This window comes from Prionailurus viverrinus, chromosome B1, assembly GCF_022837055.1.
Source record: "Prionailurus viverrinus isolate Anna chromosome B1, UM_Priviv_1.0, whole genome shotgun sequence".
Classification (NCBI taxonomy): Eukaryota; Metazoa; Chordata; class Mammalia; order Carnivora; family Felidae; genus Prionailurus; species Prionailurus viverrinus.
This window is the reverse complement of record NC_062564.1, coordinates 117,229,310-117,248,058: the sequence shown is the minus strand read 5'-3', so window position 1 is coordinate 117,248,058 and position 18,749 is coordinate 117,229,310. Positions and strand designations below refer to the sequence as shown.

The 18,749-nt window shown below is 41.0% G+C and overlaps 1 protein-coding gene across 5 annotated transcripts in view; it reads left to right on the top strand.

Annotated features, from left to right (window-relative positions):
- Positions 1 to 18,536, top strand: part of NPNT (nephronectin) — an 84,072-nt gene extending 65,536 nt beyond the window's left edge. For all 5 annotated transcript variants that reach the window (XM_047855444.1, XM_047855445.1, XM_047855446.1 and 2 more), the window contains 4 exons: positions 4,709 to 4,795; positions 5,270 to 5,368; positions 13,770 to 14,026; positions 15,676 to 18,536. In XM_047855444.1, the coding sequence (XP_047711400.1) occupies positions 4,709 to 4,795; positions 5,270 to 5,368; positions 13,770 to 14,026; positions 15,676 to 15,786 (554 nt within the window). In that variant the 3' untranslated portion in view covers positions 15,787 to 18,536. The remainder of the gene's footprint in view (positions 1 to 4,708; positions 4,796 to 5,269; positions 5,369 to 13,769; positions 14,027 to 15,675) is intronic.
- The last annotated feature ends 213 nt before the right edge of the window (positions 18,537 to 18,749 follow it).

The following is an 18,749-nucleotide window of genomic DNA, read 5'->3' as shown; positions in this document are numbered from 1 at the left end:
CATTACCATTGCACAAAGGTTCCCTTTTCTCCACATCTCTGCCAACACTTGTTATTTCTTGTCTCTTTGATTACAGCCATTCTAACAGGTGTGAGGTTTTTATTTGCATTTCCCTGTTGATCGATGATATTGAGCACCTTTTAACGTAACTGCTGGCCCCTGTATGTCTTTGGAAAAACGTTGATTCAGATCTTCTGCTCATTTTGTAATTGAATTTTTTTTCTTTTGCTATTGAATTGTCTGAGTTATTTATATATTTTTGGTATTAACTTCTTATTGGATATGATTTGCAAATATTTTCTCCTATTTAGTAGCTGGCCTTTTCATTTTGGTGGTGGTTTTCTTTGCTGTGCAGAAGGTTTTTAGTTTGGTATCGTCCTGCTTGCTTATTTTTGCTTTTGGAGTCAGATCCAAAAAAAAAAAAAAAATCACTGCCAAGACCAGTGCCAAGGAACTTACTGCCTGTATTTTCTTCTAGGAGTTTTATGGTTGCAGATCTTACATTTAAGTCTTTAATCCGTGTTGAGTTCCTTTTTGTGTATAATGTAAAATAGGGATCCAGTTTCATTCTTTTACTTGTGGCCATCCAGTTTGCCAAATACCATGTTTTTGAAGAGACTGCCATTTGTCCACTGTATATTCTTGGCTTCTTTCATTGTAAATTAATTGGCCATATGTGCTTGGGAGGGCGTGTTTTGTCTCTCTTATTTTCTAGTCTGTTTTTTGTTTGCTTGTTTTTTCTTGTACATCGTTAAGATCATACTGCTTGAGTGATTTTGTCCCACAACTTATTTCACCTAGTGTTGTCACATAAAGCGTAAAATACCAGGTAGCAGGGTAGTGAACCTTCTCTTGACTCTTAGCAATCCATATGTGTATGTGTCAGGAAGGAGAAATAGTTTAACAATTTGGCAGAGTTACAGAGAAGAGCACACACAATTGTGAGAACTAATAGCCGTGGAGCGTTTAGGTCTCTGAATTCCTTGGACTGTTTCCCAATGACCTGCACTGAAGGTGTGCTTGGTCACCTGCTGAAGTTACTGTTTTTGGCACTTGGTTTCCAAGAACTATTTATGGACATCTGGCATTAATGGAACATTAATGAACCATCCAAATGTGTGATCTTCTCCCTTCCTTTCTCCTCAACCTCATCCCAAGTCACATCCCCCCACTTCTCAGCATCCTCCAGACGCCATGAACTCCTTTCTCTGGATATTCTGAGCGCCTTCTTTGTAACTGCTGTCTGAAACACTCCCTCTTCCCCCACACCACCACTTTGCTTTTTGCTTGGAAGTTTCCATATTCTTTCCTTCTTGGTGTAAATGGTGCTTCCTTAGAGAGGAACCCCTTGATCTCTCTTTATGACCAGTTTATTATTGAGAGTGGAAATAACCCTCATTATTTAATGCATGCATTAAATCATTTAAGAACACTTCTATGGGGCGCCTGGGTGGCGCAGTCGGTTAAGCGTCCGACTTCAGCCAGGTCACGATCTCGCGGTCCGTGAGTTCGAGCCCCGCGTCGGGCTCTGGGCTGATGGCTCAGAGCCTGGAGCCTGTTTCCGATTCTGTGTCTCCCTCTCTCTCTGCCCCTCCCCCGTTCATGCTCTGTCTCTCTCTGTCCCAAAAATAAAAATAAACGTTGAAAAAAAAAAAGAACACTTCTAATATATTTTTAAGAAAGATATTTGCAAGCTGTGTTCACACGGTGTTATATCAGGGATGGAAGTGATACCCACTAAATAAGCCTGAGGTGTTTAAGTACATTTGTAATACAGAGGTTTCTTTTTTTTTAAGGTTTATTTTTGAGAGAGAGCGAGCAAGTAGGGGAGGAACAGAGAGAGAGAGAGAGAATGAATCCATCCCAAGCAGGCTTCATGCTGTCAGCACAGGACCCGATACAGGGCTAGAACCCATGAACTGTGAGATCGTGATCTGAGCCGAAATCAAGAGTCAAGAGTCAGATGTTTAACCAGGCGCCCTATCAATACAGAGGTTTCTAAGAATACACCTTGCAAGTGCCATGGAGAACAGTTTTATCTAGGGCAAACTGCATTGAATGCAGTGACACCCATCCTATAAAGAATGAAGTGATGGAGGGAATTGAGTACCTGATCCAAAGACTATCATCAATAAAACAATCAACAGAGTAAAACACACACACACACACACACACACACACACACACACACACACTCAAAAAAAAAAAAAAGAATGAATTGATGAATTCACTTAGAAACATCTATATTATAAGAAAGCTAATTGCAAGCTTTCTATGACAGGTGTTATATCAGTGACTAGAAGTTATCCCCATGTTGTAATATATGTATTACAGTTTTAAGATCACATGTAATAAAGAGGCTTCTAAGAACAACAAAAAATAGGCCCCTTGTGCCAGGAAACCTTTGTACCAGCCTCCCCCTCTACACCAAGACTCTATTTACCATTTGAGTGTCCTTCATCTAGAAAAAAAAGGGGGCTGACAAACAGCCACAAAGCAGTCCCATAATACGGTATTAGAAGATTTGAGCTATTCCAGTCCAGAGATGAGTTGTGTAAGTTACAACAAGAGACAAAAAATGATTGTTCTATAGAATTTTTTACACTTTCTCTATATAATGAGAAATGAAGCATAATTGCTTACAACTTTATAATATTTCTAGTAAATAAGAGGCAATCTCCCTCTTAGAGGCCCAAAGGAAGAAAGGAAAGCTATAAAATGGATATTGTTGCTGTTAGTCCTTTGGCTATGAAAGAGGGTGGCTCGTAGGGGAGAGAGAGACAGAGAGGGGAGAAGGAGCAGGAGCGTTGGTTGAGTGTCTGACTTCAGCTCAGGTCATGATCTCACGGTCTGTGAGTTCAAGCCCCGCGTTGGGCTCTGTGCTGACAGCTCAGAGCCTGGAGCCTGCTTTGGATTCTGTGTCTCCCCCTCTCTCTGCCCCTCTCCGACTCATGCCCTGTCTCACTCTCTCAAAAATAAATAAGTGTTTAAAAAAAAAAACTTAAGAGGATAGCCAGTTACCTCAGCCCAGGGCACCTGCGATCAGGTTATATCCCTAGAGCTGGTCTATGTACTGGCTTCTCTCCCATCCCTTTCAGGCTGGGTATATGTGAGTGTGTGTGTGGAGAGGAGATGGGTATCCGCTGTTTGGACTTTTGAAACAAAAAGGGAAAAACTTGAAAAGCAGTAAGCAAAATAAAAACCATCAGTGTGAATATTATGGGATTGTTACTTAATTAAAAAAAAATTCTTGCTAAAAATAATAGGAACATTGTTAAAAAAGAACCCTTCTGACTAATGTCTGTTCCTTGGTGTTCTACATCTTTTACTCCCTGCCTTATAAAAATATAGTTAATGAATCTAAGTTCTGGCGTAGAAAAGGGAGTATGCCCTGGTCTTTGGCCAGGAATTCCCCTCCACCAACATTCCCACATACCCCCTCCATCCCCACCCCAGTTACTCTTCGTGACATCTTCTGGTGGTTTTCCTTTGCAACCCTCATCAGAATTTAGAATTGCAGTGTGGATTTAGCTACATGTTTAATGTTGGCCTGTCTAGCTAGAATGCAGTCTCCCTGAGGGCCAGGTCCTTGTCGGTCTTGTTCACCCTATTGCCTGTCCCCTTGGCTACCATGGTTCTTGGCATATGGGGGACAAATGTATATTGAATAATAACTAATGCTTTAAATGACTCCGTTTTTTAAAAATGGATTCTTCAGCTCTGGCCCAGTTGGTTCACTTGAGGAAAAGGGTTGACAAAATGTGAGTTTCTGATAAGATTTTCACATTCATTCAGTAAACACTTATTGAGGGCCTGTCTCCAGGTCACGCCCTGGAAATGCCATATGAATAGGACGTGACTGATGCCATCCTGGACCTCGGACAGACGTGCATATATGTGAAGAACTACAGTTCTCTATGGAAGGTTGTAATAGAGATGCGAACACGAGTCTTTGCGGGGTACAAAAGGAAAGAATTTGATTCGCCTGAGGCATGAACGTTTTTACCCAGACAAGGATGTTTGCATTGGGTCTTTGCAGGAAGAGGGGGAAGTTTGGCAGGTCAACTAGTAGGAACAAGAGGATCCCAAGCTGGGAATGGAGTCAGAGATATGAAAACGAATGGTGTGTTTAGACAGTGATGTGTGTTTTAGGGGGTGAGTTGTGAATCCTTCCCCAGGGAGTTTGGATCTGATCTTTAAGGAGCCAGGGAACCTAGAGATGGTAAGAATTGTGGATGGAGTTCAGCCGCGGGCAGCATTCACTGGAGACGAGTTGATGCTGTGGCTAGAAAATCAAACCATTCACTGCAGTTGCAGGCAGTTTCCACTAAAAAACAGCCTTAATTAAGAGTTCATAATGTATCTTTTCATAGAAACAAATTCTAGAATTTGACAGAGGTGAATATTTTGCCAGAAACGGGTAGCTCTTTTAAAACGTATTCTTCAGGCAAAGACTTAATTTTTTTACGTTGACTTTTAGAAACACTTGAAAAACATTTTCAAAAATTGTACTCAGATAAGTGTTATAGTAGAAGTGCCTGTAGAACAAACCACGTGAATCTTAACGTGACATGTAATATTTTTAATTAAATATTTTGGATTCTTCTGATGAATGAAATGCCTAGGTCTTCTCCCCCTACGCTGTGATTAAAGGCATGCCCCTTTATCAATACCTCCCCAAACCAAACCAAACTTCTCTCTCTTGCAGTTCCACGGCAGCCTTCAAATGACTTGTTTGAAATATTTGAAATTGAAAGAGGAGTCAGTGCAGACGATGAAGCGAAGGATGATCCAGGTAGATACTTACATTTTTGTAGTGTTACAATGACATTTTAGTGTCTCCTTCCATTTCATGAAAATGGCTTTTAAATTGTAGATTATTTAGTTATGTCTGGGAAAAAACATACTTTATTTTTTACAACTCGGTTTCCTTTGCGGTGCCACAATTGTTAAGTGAAAATCATGATATATCATCATTATCTTCTTTTAAAAAAAATATTAAAGCTGCACTTCAACTGTGAGGAGGAAATCATGTTTTGTAACTGATGAGGTAACAAGGTCATAATTTGGCAACATTGGCGTGTTCTATTCTTACAGCTGAACACACAGGCACAATTGTTCTAAGTCAGGATTCGTGTGATCTTTAATATCTGGTGGGGTAGTTCTATTTGGCTGGAAGAGAACATGTGTACAGACAGAGAACAAATTTGTTTTTATTGTTAGTCATTGGGTTTGCGGTCTATTCATCTTTCTGGTCATTTTCTCATAGGTATTCTGATACACAGTTGTAATTTCGACCATGGGCTTTGTGGATGGATCAGAGAAAAAGACAGTGACTTGCACTGGGAACCAGTTAGAGATCCAGCAGGTAAAACCAGTTAATACAGAGCAGTTTGATCCTCTCTGAGGGTCCTGGTTCTGACAATCAAGAACACTGTAACATGCCTCTGTGTTTACCCTCTTTATTCAGTAAAGAAAGATTTCGTTTAGCATTTCATATTCCATTTTTTTAAGTGAACTAAACTTGTTAGCAATAAACGAGAATAATATTATGGGAAGACAAGTAGTTCACTAAAAGGCCAGCTAATTTCCCTCACAGAGGTTGGTAAGTAAAACATTTAGACTCATTCTAACATATAATTTTCAAGTTATTTATAGTGCCCCATTCCCGAGCATGAAAGAAGTAATATCATGGTACATCAGCCATGGTGGTAGTCCCTAGTTATTTTCTCAATTAGGTCTTTTTAAAGATTTGACACATTGCAGAAAGAGACACTGGAAATTTCTGTGAAGTTGTGAATATTTCTCTGGAAAAAGTTTCAGTCTACTTTAGATGCTGGTGAAATTAATTACAAATTACTACCATTTATTCCACAAGAGAATGTTATTAGAAAGGTTGAGTTAGACATAGCTGCTTGGAAAATTAAGACTTTTAAATTGCATGCTTCCTGGGGTGCCTGAGTAGCTCTACAGTAGCAATATAACAGATTTTTTTTAAATGAAAATTTGAAGTAAGCTTTTAAAATATGAATATTCAATAAGCTTAAATGGGTTTTTAGATTTCTCTTAGCTATAAAATAAATTTTAGTGACCCCCACCCGCCTGCCTCCTGCAAACACTCTTCTCATTTAAGGTGACTCTGAGCAAGACGTTATCTGTTTGTTTATTTTTGAGAGAGTTGGAATAAGAGCAGGGGAGGGGACAGAGAGAGAATCCCAAGCAGGCTCCTTGCTGTTAGCACAGAGTCCTGCATGGGGCCAGATCCCACAAACCTCTAGATCATGACCTGAGCCGAAACCAAGAGTCGGATGCTCAACCGACTGAGCCACCCAGGCACCCCAGGGCATGACGTTATTATTAATGTCACAAATATCTGTGAATAAGAGAGAAACCATGTATTTAATATCTACTGTAGTCCTGACTCATTCATCATCTCATTGGTTCTGTTTAATCTACTCTTATCCTGTGAAGCAGGTAATATTGTCCTGTTTCACAAAGGAGATCCTGAGGCCCAGAGGTGGTATACATTTCCTCAGGCCACAAAGCTAAACAAGGGACTTCCCCTCCAGGTGTCCCTGTACCTCCTGTGGCCTCAGCCTTCTCCGGCAGGTGCACTGTCTATGATCAGCAGACGTCAGGACTGTAGTTTTGACTGACCACTGACCTGAAGTAGTTTGCTACAGGATGAGGGAGCTTTAGCAGTCACGTGTGACAGGCTGGTACACACCGTTCATGGCCGTAACGAGTAACTCTTTCAAGTAAGGTACATTGTGAGAATAATTCATGCTAAACTCAGAAGAATTCATTATACTTCCATGTAGGCATCCTATGTAGAAAATCTATGTAAAATACTTGATTTTCAGAATTAAAATACTAAATTGGTTCTAAAGCATAGTATTTAAACACTTTTTATTAGTCATTACCTATGTTGATGTTTAAATTTGTTGTGCCCCAAATTCCACTTGCCCTCTGAGAGAGAGGATTGGAGATTAGAATGGTAGACAAAAACGTTTGGAATGGCCATTTGGCTATGACAGAACAGAACAAACTGAAAGGAAGTGATGGCTGTTTGGGTGACTGGGTAGCTCTTGATGATTGATTCTGGCCCCTGGAGGATGAGCTTCTGGGGTTGCTCCAGGTTTTACCAATTTGGATGAATTGGATCTTGAACTTGCATATTGAAGGCATACCAGCCAAACAGAGTAGAATGACTCAGAGCCCAAGGAGAAAGTGGCAGTGTGTGCTGAAAAAAATTAGCTCTAAAACATTAGATCAATAGGCGATATTTAAGAGGGTGAAATATATGGAGAGTGAGTGCAAGGTATGGCTCATGGTCTAGAAACCAACTACACACGTGTGGGAAGGGGAGGAAGTGCCTTAGTGTAAACAGATTCTAGGGGTCAGACTGAAAACTTCAGGAAATGTTGAAAATTAGGAACTTTTTATTGTTCCAAGGAAGGATACAGGGAGCTAGCTTTCAAGGCACTGTCTCCCCGTGGGGTTAGTACAGGAAGCTTTCATTCAGTGTATTAGGGGGAAGGGGCAGGAGGCTTGCATAGGCATTTTTTGGTTCAACTGTGCACACCTAGCATGTAGGCATGCAGGTGCATACAACGTATATTCAAAAGATGGCATAAAACTGCCCCTAAGAAGAAATCTTAGTATTATAACGAGCTGCAGGTAACTTCAGGACGATCAGGGGGAGCTTCTCAGGCCCTCATCTCCAGTCCAGCTCAGACTGGCTCATGTAAGGGGCCAGCAGGTAAAACATGTTCCTTCTCTGCTTTTGTCCCTTCCCTCCTCCCTTCTGTTGATAGCTAGGATGCACAGGGAAGTTACTCAAATAAGAGAGGTGAAAGCCTTTTTGAATGGAATCTGTGTCATCACTGTCATTTCCATAGACATAGGATATTTTTTCCAGAGTGGAAAATCCACTTTGGTGGGTTCTTTCTCATCTGAAAAGAATAGAGATAATTGTAGGTCACTCATAAGAAAATGACCTAGATGGAAAGGTAGCTTGAAGCCTATGGGAAACAAGTGAAGAACCAAAATGTTTAGCTTGGGGAAGAAGTGATGGAGCAAGACTGCTTTTCAAATACTTGACCAACAACAAGGGGATGAGAAGTCAGATCAGTAGGTAAAAGCTACAGGAAGATCAGTTTTGGTTCACTCTCGGAACTTTGCAATCAACAGAGCTGTCTAAAAAGAACAGAATGTCATGGAAATAGGGAGGTCTCCCCTGGTGGGGGTGTTCGGATGACGTACAGCAAGAGGTTGTTTTGAGCAGTGGATAAGGGTTGAATTAGAAAACCTCATACACAGCCTCCAAGAGCCTCTGACTCAGATTCGAATGCCCCCAGGTCATCCCAAAGAGATTACTGAGCAGCAGGGCTCTGGCTTGGAAAGTGGATGGAAGACCAAAGGGTGGCAGAGTGAAAGAAGGGACAGCAATGCGTGGCATATGTCATGGTGGAATTGCAGACAAACTTTTTAGAATATGTTGGGGAAAATCTAACCAAATACTGATGGAAATACTATTAAAGCTTAGTATGAAAAATGCCTATTTTTCTTCTAGGAAGTTCAGGGGTGTGAGTGTGTGTGTATCACAAGCTAAGACCAGAGCAGAATATAACCAATTTAATAAATGATTCCTTTGTATTGCCTAATTACCAAGCTTATTGTTTACTTGCTTCTATCTAGATTATGCCATTTGTAAAGGAATATATATTTGGATTTCCACAGTTACGACTGATTTTAATGTGCATTTCTTATGCAAGATCCAGATCTGCAGATATTCTCATATGCTAATATCTCTAAGAAAACCCTCAATTAAAACACACTTACAACTTTGAGAAACAGCTGCAAAGTAAATTCATTTGCTGGCTCTTCTTCCTGGTGCTCATTAGGTTTTGTTTATCACATTCAGTCTTCAACCTAATTGTGAGATAGTGGAATTAATACATGCCTCTAAGGGACAGAGAAGATTGTGCTGCTGACTGATGTGATGTGCTGCAGGCATGTGGCTGTGGCCCTGAAGACACACCCTTCTGTAAATGTCAAGGCTTGACCCCGGGATGGGGGTGGGGGCTTTTCCTGAAACCCCAATCTCTGGGGATCAGGGTTAAAGGAAGCTGACTCAATGCTCTACTACTGATCACTACTCACTTAAATATATAGTAAGTAAGCCAGCATGTACATGCAAGCATGTCTGTTGCAGCATTAAATATTATTTTGAAATACACAAACATGGAAAAACAAATCAACAGTGAAAATACAAGCTCCCTCTCCCAGCCCTGGCTCCCAGTTACCCTCTCCAGATGCAACTAGTTTCTTGCTTATCTTTCCAGAGGGATCTTTTTCTACACAACAGCATCTTGCTTTTGTCATTTGAAGATAGTGTCCTTTCGTTTTTTTAATGTCTTATTTTTGAGACAGCCAGTGAGTACGCATGAGCCGGGAGGGACAAAGAGAGAGGGGGAGACAGAGGATCCAAAGTAGGGCTCAGTTCTGGCAGCAGAGAGCCCGAGGTAGGGCTTGAACTCATACTGTGAGCTTAAGACCTGAGCCAAAGTCCAATGCTTAACTGACTGAGCCACTCAGGTACCCCAGAAGATACTGTCTTTGAAGAGTTTAGAGGCACATGGACTTTGAAGCCCAAAGGCTTGGGCTGAAACCCAGTGCCACTACTCACTAGCTTTGACTTGGAGCAAGTTATTTAGGTGGAGATGGTAATATCTATTAAACATATGTAAAATATTTAAAGCAGTGCCTGGCCCACAGTTACCAATAAAACAGTATTAGCTATTGTTGAAGATTGTTCTGTAAACAGAACACCCTTATTCTTATTTATGGCTGTTAACTCCATTCCTTCTTCCATGTACCACACTGTATTTAACCAGCCATCCACTGAGGCACATTTCAGCAGAACAGTGCTCCAGTGAAGATTGTCCATGTATCATTTCATATACGCTTGAATATATCTGTAGGATAAATTCCTAAATTGGAATGGCTAGGTCAGAGGGAATTAGCATTTTGAATTTTGATAAGTTCTCAAAATTGCCCTTCATAAGAGTTGTAGCAATTTATGCGTCTGCCAATAATATTTAAGAACCATTCCCAATAGATCTTACCCAACTATTTTTTCTTTTAAGTTTGAGAGAGCACGTGCACGCAGGGGAGGGGCAGAGAGAGAGGGTTAGAATTCTAAGGCCCCCACACTGTCAGTGTGAATCCCGATGGGGCTCTCAATCCCACAAACCGTGAGATCACAACCTGAGCCAAAAATAAAGACGGGGACACTTACCTGACTGAGCCACCCAGCTGCCCCTAAATTATTTTTATCCTTGCCAAATTTAAATGTGACAAGGCCTCCCCTTTTAATTTGACTTTCTCTTATAGGAAAAGATGGTCAACTTTTCACAGGATTTAAGTAATTTTTTTTCTATGATGCCCTTTGTTTTGTGCATGTTTGATTTGTAAAGCTCTTTCGATAAAAAGGGAACTTGGTTCTTTTTATATTTTTCAGATTTTTTGTTTTTTGCTCATCTTACTGTTTTGTGCTATTTTTATCTTAAAAGTAAAAATTTGGAGGGCGTTTGCTATGATGAGCACGGGTGTAAGTGATGAATCACTAAAGTCTACTCCTGAAACTAATACTGTATGTTAACTAACTAGAATTTAAATAAAAACTTGAAATTACAAAAAAAAAACTTTTAAATAAAAATTTGAAACTTAAACGTTCTTCACGAAGAAACTGGCTAACTTCTTAATGGCATGCTTGGAGCTATGAAGAATGCCTATTTGTTGACATAGAAAAATGGCTAATATATTTCATGAAAAGAAGTTACCACACTGGGAAAATGTTTATACTCCTGTGCATTAGCATTCATATATCTCCATAGGACAATGTTCAGAAGTTAAAATGTTAGTAATTATCTCTGGCTTTTGGGATCATGGCTTATTTAAATTTTCTCTATGCTTTTGTACTTCTGTTTTTCCTACAGTGGGCATTACTGTATTACTTCTGTTTAAAAAACAAAAAATTGGAGTGCCTGGGTGGCTCAGTCGGTTAAGTGTCTGACTTTGGCTCAGGTCACGATCTCCCCGTTCGTGAGTTCAAGCCCTGCATGGGGCTCTGTGCTGACAGCTCAGAGCCTGGAACCTACTTCAGATTCTGTGTCTCCCCCTCTCTCTACCCCTCCCCTGCTCACGCTCTGTGTCTCTCTCAATAATAAACGTTAAAATTTTTTTTAAAAAACAAAAAATTAAGCCCTTTGTATTTGAGAGGTAAATCCCAGCAAACTGTAATGATCTTAGTTGTCTAGCTGGGCTGGTTTCTCAGCAAGGCCATGATGTATAAGTAAAACTGCCAAACTCCCCCTCATTTTCTTTTGGCCACACAATTAATAGGTAAGGTAATGGACATTATGTTGTTGTCTTTGTAAATTGAAGTTGTAAAGCACAAACCAGTGTAGTTACAAATAAGTACATTCAAATTTTATCGCCTAACTTTCTGGCAAGTTCTGCAGCATTTATTGTTTCTCAAAAAAAAAAAAAACACTTTCGATACTATAATGCTTTAAACTGAAACCATGAAAGTGTCTAATATAGTTTTATATTTAAACCAGTATTTTGGAATCAGAAGTGAAATTTTTATCTAATAGGTAACTTGTTTGAAGCACGAGATCCATTTTTCCCTTAGCTCCCACCGCACCCTGGTAACATTTCCTTTTAAAAAGGGAAAGAATCCTTTAACGTAAAACAAAAACCTGGTTCCCCCAGAGCAACTCTATAGAGGAAGAGCAGTGGTGGCCTTGCTCACCGTGATTTACGCTGTAGCTTTAAATACCTGTGCAAAAGGACTAGTTGACTCTCGTCAGGATGTTGTGGTTTGCCTGCAGTGTCTGGCATAGAGATATTAGCGAACATTCCACAGGGTCTTAAGGTAATCCTTGTTTTCTTAAAATTTGCAGGTTAACTGTAATAACCTTATATCTTAGTCTTAACCCAAATACCTGTGATGATTCAAAGCTGACTTACGGGGAGACATGTAAGCCCCAGCTAAATGTTTTGGCCCCAAATATTGTTTGGATTAATTTGGCAAGGCACAGGGACAGGAGGAAAAGAAATATGTGTGTGTTCGCTGAGTCAAGTACATGCCTCAAGGACCTATTTCCCCTCAGGTTTTTGCTGTGTTCTTGGAATATCATTTATTCAACACATGACCTCAAAGCCCTACCATGTGGCAGGAATGTAAAATGGGGTGGTTTGGGGGAAAGGTTGGTCCTGACATCAACGAGTTCACGGTCTGCTGGGGGACAGAAACCCGTAAACCAGGGATTTCAGTCTGAGAGCAGCAGGCGCTGCATAGGAGGCCAGGCAGTTCTGAGCGCAAAGTGTTTCCCTGCCCCTCACTGGCTAGATGACCCTTTGGGTGCCCTCACCTCTCCAAGCCTTAGTTTCTGCAGATGCACAACAAGCCAAATTCATGTTCACTTCAGAGACCAGTTAGCAGGGCTGAAGGTGTTCCCTTTAAAGAGCCTGGCACCGGGAAGTATATGCTAGTCGCCTATTTGGTCCTTTGAATGCTCAGAGGGAACTTAGTAGAGCAGTCACTTGAAGAATAGGACATCCCCCAAATAATCTTGTCTTACACAGATTAAGCATAAGAAAGGATGGTTTATCTTTTAACTGAGAAATAAGTAGTGTCTCTACCAAAACAGGTACATGTGGTCAGCATTCCAACCACATATTTCTTACAGACAAATCAGTGCTGAAACACAGGGTTGTTTTTCAGTTGGCTGTAATAAAACAGCTGGTGGAGGGATGTCATTTGTATATGGACTGTTTCCAAATACTACTTGCAACTTTCCCTCTCTTGGGAAGCAATATCCCCCCACTTCACTGCTCCTTAAACTACCCGCCCCCCACTATTGTGGTTACTCTAACAATAGGGGGAAGCAAACTCTGTAGCCCTAGGGATCTGAGGACATCATCAGACTGATTTGTCCAAATTGAAAGTGTTTATTAATTTGTGTACATGTAAATGTAATAAACATTATATATATTATGTATCATGTTACAGATTTGCTTTGATATAAACATGTCTTAAGCTGCTTACCTACAAAAAAAATTGATGCTCCAGGAAGATGTAGAGGTTTCCAGAACACCTCTGCATCTTCCTGGGATTCGACATACTCCCATGGTAAGAAAAACAGCAAAACTGACCTTTGCAAAGGACCCTTCTTGCTTTAGAGATTAAAAAAAAAAAAAAAAAAGTGGAGAGAAGAGAGAATAAACAGATCCAGTGCCCCTTTAGATCACCGTCTGCTCTGCTGCCTGGAGGTTAATTATCCACATAGAAAATTCTCCCTGACAATTTAGAGTCAGCCAGCCAGCCAGCTTGACAACATAATCAGATGCTGGTGAGGATCAGGAGATGGGGAGCTTGTGTCTTCCCGTGTATGTCTGCTCATACTCAGCAGGAAATATTCATGGTGTTAGGATTACTAATTATCTATCATGTCCTTGCCATAATTTGTACTCTCCAGGAGCCAAGTATTTTCTGTAAACACAAACCATAGAATTTAAAGTAGGCATAGAAATAAGATCCCCCTCCCCACCCCCGCAAATGTGGAATTCTGTACAAGGGACTATCCCAGTTTGCAGTTTCTGCAAAGTAAATCTTACTTAAGTTTCGCCATCCATGCTGTCTGTGCTAGAAAGGGATGTCGGCACGTACACACACAGCCCTGCTTTTCCCATTCCAGGTGGACAATATCTGACAGTCTCGGGAGCCAAAGGCCCAGGGGGAAAGGCCGCTCGCTTGGTGCTACCTCTCGGCCACCTCATGCATTCAGGGGACCTGTGCCTGTCGTTCAGGCACAAGGTGACTGGGCTGCACTCCGGCACGCTCCAGGTGTTTGTGAGAAAACACGGTGCCCACGGAGCAGCCCTGTGGGGAAGAAATGGTGGCCGTGGCTGGAGGCACACACAGATCACCTTGCGAGGGGCTGACGTCAAGAGCGTAAGTAGAACCGCGAAGGAGGCAGAGCCTGGGAAGTTTTCCTTTCAGAGGAGAACTGTAGGATCTGAATCTGAAGCAGCCTTGTTCTCTTCATTAATTCAGGCACAAAGCTTTGTTTTTCTGGGTGTGAGAGCTCCGTTCATTCATTGCCTCTTCCTTTAATCCCTTTTGCTGCTGCTTATGTTCTTCGCTGCAACCTCTGATCACTGCCACTCTCCCCCCAGCAGCCTTGGTGAAAATCCCCTATTTTTGTGAAGAAAATTCAGGAATCGAAAAGGAAAAAAAAAAAAAGGTTAACAGCAACTTGAAAGGGCAGAGGGCGTGAGCTTAACTGTTGCTGCTTTTCCTTTTTCTTCAACTCCTTTATTTTTCAGAGTTACCCTAAAGTGTTTCTTTTTTCTTTTTTGAAGTATTTCTTTAAAGTCTTTTTTTTTCCCCCCCTTTGCCTCAGAGATCATAGTTAAACAGCCTTGGGTGGGAACCCAGAACAATATGCTTGGGAAGTCCTATTCAGGAGAGGATGTGGGAAAAGCTTTGATTGAGTATGTAAGTTTTATCTTAAGTAATCAAGTCATAGGTGGCAATAAGATGCACTATAGCATCCCGCCGAAATAATGTTTTTGGAGGAGCATCTTTATGCTCCTATTCATAAACCTTGCTATTAGGAGATTATGCGTAGGTGACCACAGATATAGTTTCGAGAAACTATGTTAAAAGGGACAGACTCCATTTATATAAGCTTTTATCAGTCTTAGATTTATTGTACTCTTTGAAAAAAAAGTGTAACATTGTCTGGAAAAAAAAAGGCATTTCAAATCCTAGCACAGGAAGGTTTCTGTTTTTAAAAAAGCAAGGATGATCTACAGAAGATAAAATACAAGAAAGTTTTTTTCTTTTTTTTTTTTAAAGTGCTTTACAAGCAATTTCTCACTTAAATTTTAAATTTTTTTTTCTTTTTCAACGTTTTATTTATTTTTGAGACAGAGACAGAGCATGAACGGGGGAGGGGCAGAGAGAGAGGGAGACACAGAATCGGAAACAGGCTCCAGGCTCTGAGCCATCAGCCCAGAGCCCGACGCGGGGCTCGAACTCACGGACCGCGAGATCGTGACCTGGCTGAAGTCGGACGCTTAACCGACTGCGCCGCCCAGGCGCCCCAGAAAGTTTTTGTTCTTTACGTAGGTAAAACAACACTGTGATTTCAGTGTGGTGTTTGGTCTGAGTCCATTTTAGGCCAACAAAGTCAGCCTAACCCAAGGAGGAAATAGCAAACGTCCACGATAGGCGGCATGATTATGATCTTCCAGAGTTTTGGCTCTTATTTCTACATCTTTATGTCTGTCTCATTTACTTCTGTCCTTGGTAATCTTTCACAAAGTGTCCGCTTCATAAACATTCCTAAACTGAAGTAGTCTGTCATTCAGAATGGCTTTTTAAAGAGTGACATGTATCTGATTAACAGTTTACTCATAATTTCAGTTTCTACCAAAAGGCAAGCCTCAGGTGACCCTGGCTATGTTCTAGTCTTTCCTTCTGTCGAGTAAGTTTACTGTTTGGTTTTGGGGGAACGTTTGCCTTTATTTTGTGAAACGAATGGGCATTGGGAAGGGGCAGAGGAGGCTTGACTGGTGTGTGCATTCTCTCCCTAGGTCATCTTCAGAGGTGAAAAAAGGCGTGGCCACACTGGGGAGATTGGATTGGATGATGTGAGCCTGAGAAAAGGCCACTGCTCTGAAGAACGCGAGCAACTCCCGAACTAGCAATGAACTCCCCCTGTGGCTCTTTTCTTTTTCCAATCTTCACCTCCTGTCCTCTCCTCCCTCTTATCAGGCCTAGGAGAAGAATGGGTCAGTGGGTCAAGAGAAAGTCTGGTGGGTGACCCACACCTTGCTGGCCTGCTTTTGTGCAATTCCGGTGAATAGTGACACCCTCCTTGGAATATAGGGGGCACCTGTAGACACATCCAAGCCAGCTTTCGGTGTTGCTTTCCATCCTGTGTCTTTTTTGGGAAGGGCCCTGGCATGTGACCTGTGCCATCGTTCCTTCTGGTTACAGGTGTTCCTAGTAGCAAACCATGGGAGAAGTTTTCAAAGGAAATCTGTGCAAATGGCCATTCTGTTATCTGTTCAGTGTTGTACCATGAGTAGTATTGACTTCCCCTAAGAGATGTTGTACAATGTGCTTGTGAAATTGGTTTCTCCCCTTGGCTTGTTAGCTCTGGCCTGACCTGAACTCTGACTTTTACTGCCATTCACTTTATAAAAGAAGGGCGTGTAACTTATCAAGATGCATTTATTCTCGTTATCTGTATTTTTCTTTTAAAGACATGACGTAGAATGGACACGTAATCCCTCGTTAGTAGTATTGTGTTTCGTGTAAATGTGCTATTGCTATTAAGTAGTTACGTGTTCCTAATATATACAGACTCTAGTTGCAAGGGAAAAGGCAGCTTGCGAGCTCTTGAATTAAAAAATACCCGGTGAAATGTCATCCAGTTCCATGACCTTATTTTGGCAGCAAGAGAAAATTGGAAGAGATGTCAGGTGTGGTAGTGGAGGGATGAATTTTTTCATGGCCTTGAGTTTGATCACGATACAGGATAGCGAACCATTCATGTGGACAAGAAGCTGAAGTTTACATATAAAACTCTCACTGTTCCAGGGTATACTTTAAAACCAACAGTTTTTACCATAATAACATGGCTCTCTTTGGTAATCAGTAAAACATGTTGTAAAAGTTCTGGTTGTTTCAGAGAAAAGATCCTGTTTATGGAAGGGTGAGGGGAAGTGTGTGGGAAGCTCCGTTGGGACAGATTTTCATACAGGTTTTAGATCCGCATACATGGAGGCAGGTCTAGCTCCTAACGTATGTGCCGTCTTGTCAGAAGGGGTCAGGGAGCAGGTCCTGTGCCTGGACGCATTGATGTGTCGGAATGGGATTCACGCACACATTAGAGCAATAAAATCTGGGAACCCCCCTCCCCCAATCACATTTCCTCCCTGCCGATTTTACCTATATATGAAAAAAATACCTAACTTTTAAAAGGCAACTTAGTCCTGAGACTTTTACTTCATTCCTGATTAAGTAATCAAAATATTCTCTGCTGTTTTTGCCAGGAATCACAAAGATGATTAAAGGGTTGGAAAAAAAGATCTATGATGAAAAATTAAAGGAACTGGGATTATCCAGCGTGGAGAAGAGAAGACTGAGGGGCAAACCATTGCTGGTTTTCAAGTGTATGAATGGTTGGTACAGAGAGGATGGTGACCAGCTGTTCTCCATATGCGCTAAGAATAGAACAAGAGGAAACAGGCCTAGACTGGAGTGTGAGGGGGCATTTCCTGGCAGGGACAATTGTTAAATTAGAATCCTTTGTTAAAAAAAAAAAAGTTAATCTCTCTCCCTCTCCTCTTTCTCTCCCTCTCCCTGTCTCTCTTCTTTCTCTCCCTCTCTTTTCTCTTTCTCCCTCACCCTCTTCGAAGGTTTAAAAATAGATAAAAATGTGTTTATTTAAGATGGTTAAAGATGTTCTTACATCAAGATAGAGTGACAGATTACAGAATCTTCCAAAAGCTGTTTTGATCCTATTACTAGGTAATGAAAATCTTCGGAACTTACTCATTCGGATGAGGCCAAGGTCTAATTTAGGCATTTACCTCTTAGCCTCCTAATGGAGGAGAATCAAAAGGGGGGGAAACCCCATCAAATGGGGAGCTCACTGAAAGATCTCTCCCTTCATGGCAAACCTAACAGGATTAAAACAGTAAAATATCTGTCCATCATACTCTTTTAAAAATATTGTTTTTTGTTTTTGTTTTTGTTTTTTTCCCTATCTCAATGATGTCCTAATGTGGTAGGGTTCATTTCTTTTTTTGGTAAAAGTATAACACTTTCACCTGTTCAGTGGATGATAGTTCAGGTTTTTAAAGAGACCATAGCAAGGAACAGAGGCTAGAGAGTTGTTTTTTGTTTTGTTTTGTTTTAATCTGGTGCATTCTCTCTGCAATGTATGTGACAAATTGGCCACTGAGAGAGAGTGCTATGCTATGCTCAACACCAGCTTCAGGATCCTTGCTTCACCCAGCCACTATAATTGTTTCATTTGTCAATGGGAATCTCCCAAGTTCCACAAATTTACCTATTTTTCCAAAAACAAAAATCACCAACAGAGTATCTTTAGTCATTTCACTTGGTGAAGGCAGGATGGGAGCAGGGATGTAAATCTGTGAGCCTTTGAATAGGGGCCAGATGGTATGGCTTTAGATCCATTTTTAATGATTCATTTCCTTTGTGGTCATTTAACTGCACAAGTGAAGAGGAAAGGGGGAAATAATTGAAAATGTCACTTTTAGGTGCCAATAATGGATTGCACTAAACTGACAGAAGTTATCCAAAGTACTGTATAACATCTTGTTTATTATTTAATGTTTTCTAAAGTGAAAAATGTTAGTGGTTTTCCAAACAGCCAAATAAAAATAATTCTTTGTAAATAAAAGCACTGTTAATGATACCTATTGTCTGTTATTGTTTGAGTGTTGTTTTGTTTTTAGTTGGGAGAATACTGGAGCAGTCTGAGGTTTCACGAAGGCCATCTATCGTAGAACCCCTCTTACTGCTTGGAAGTGACCCACATCGGGATGCTTTCTAGGCTATGAAACAGGAGACCCTCTTCATCAGCACGCACAGGGCACGTCATACCTTAGCAAATTGCTTTAGTTACATT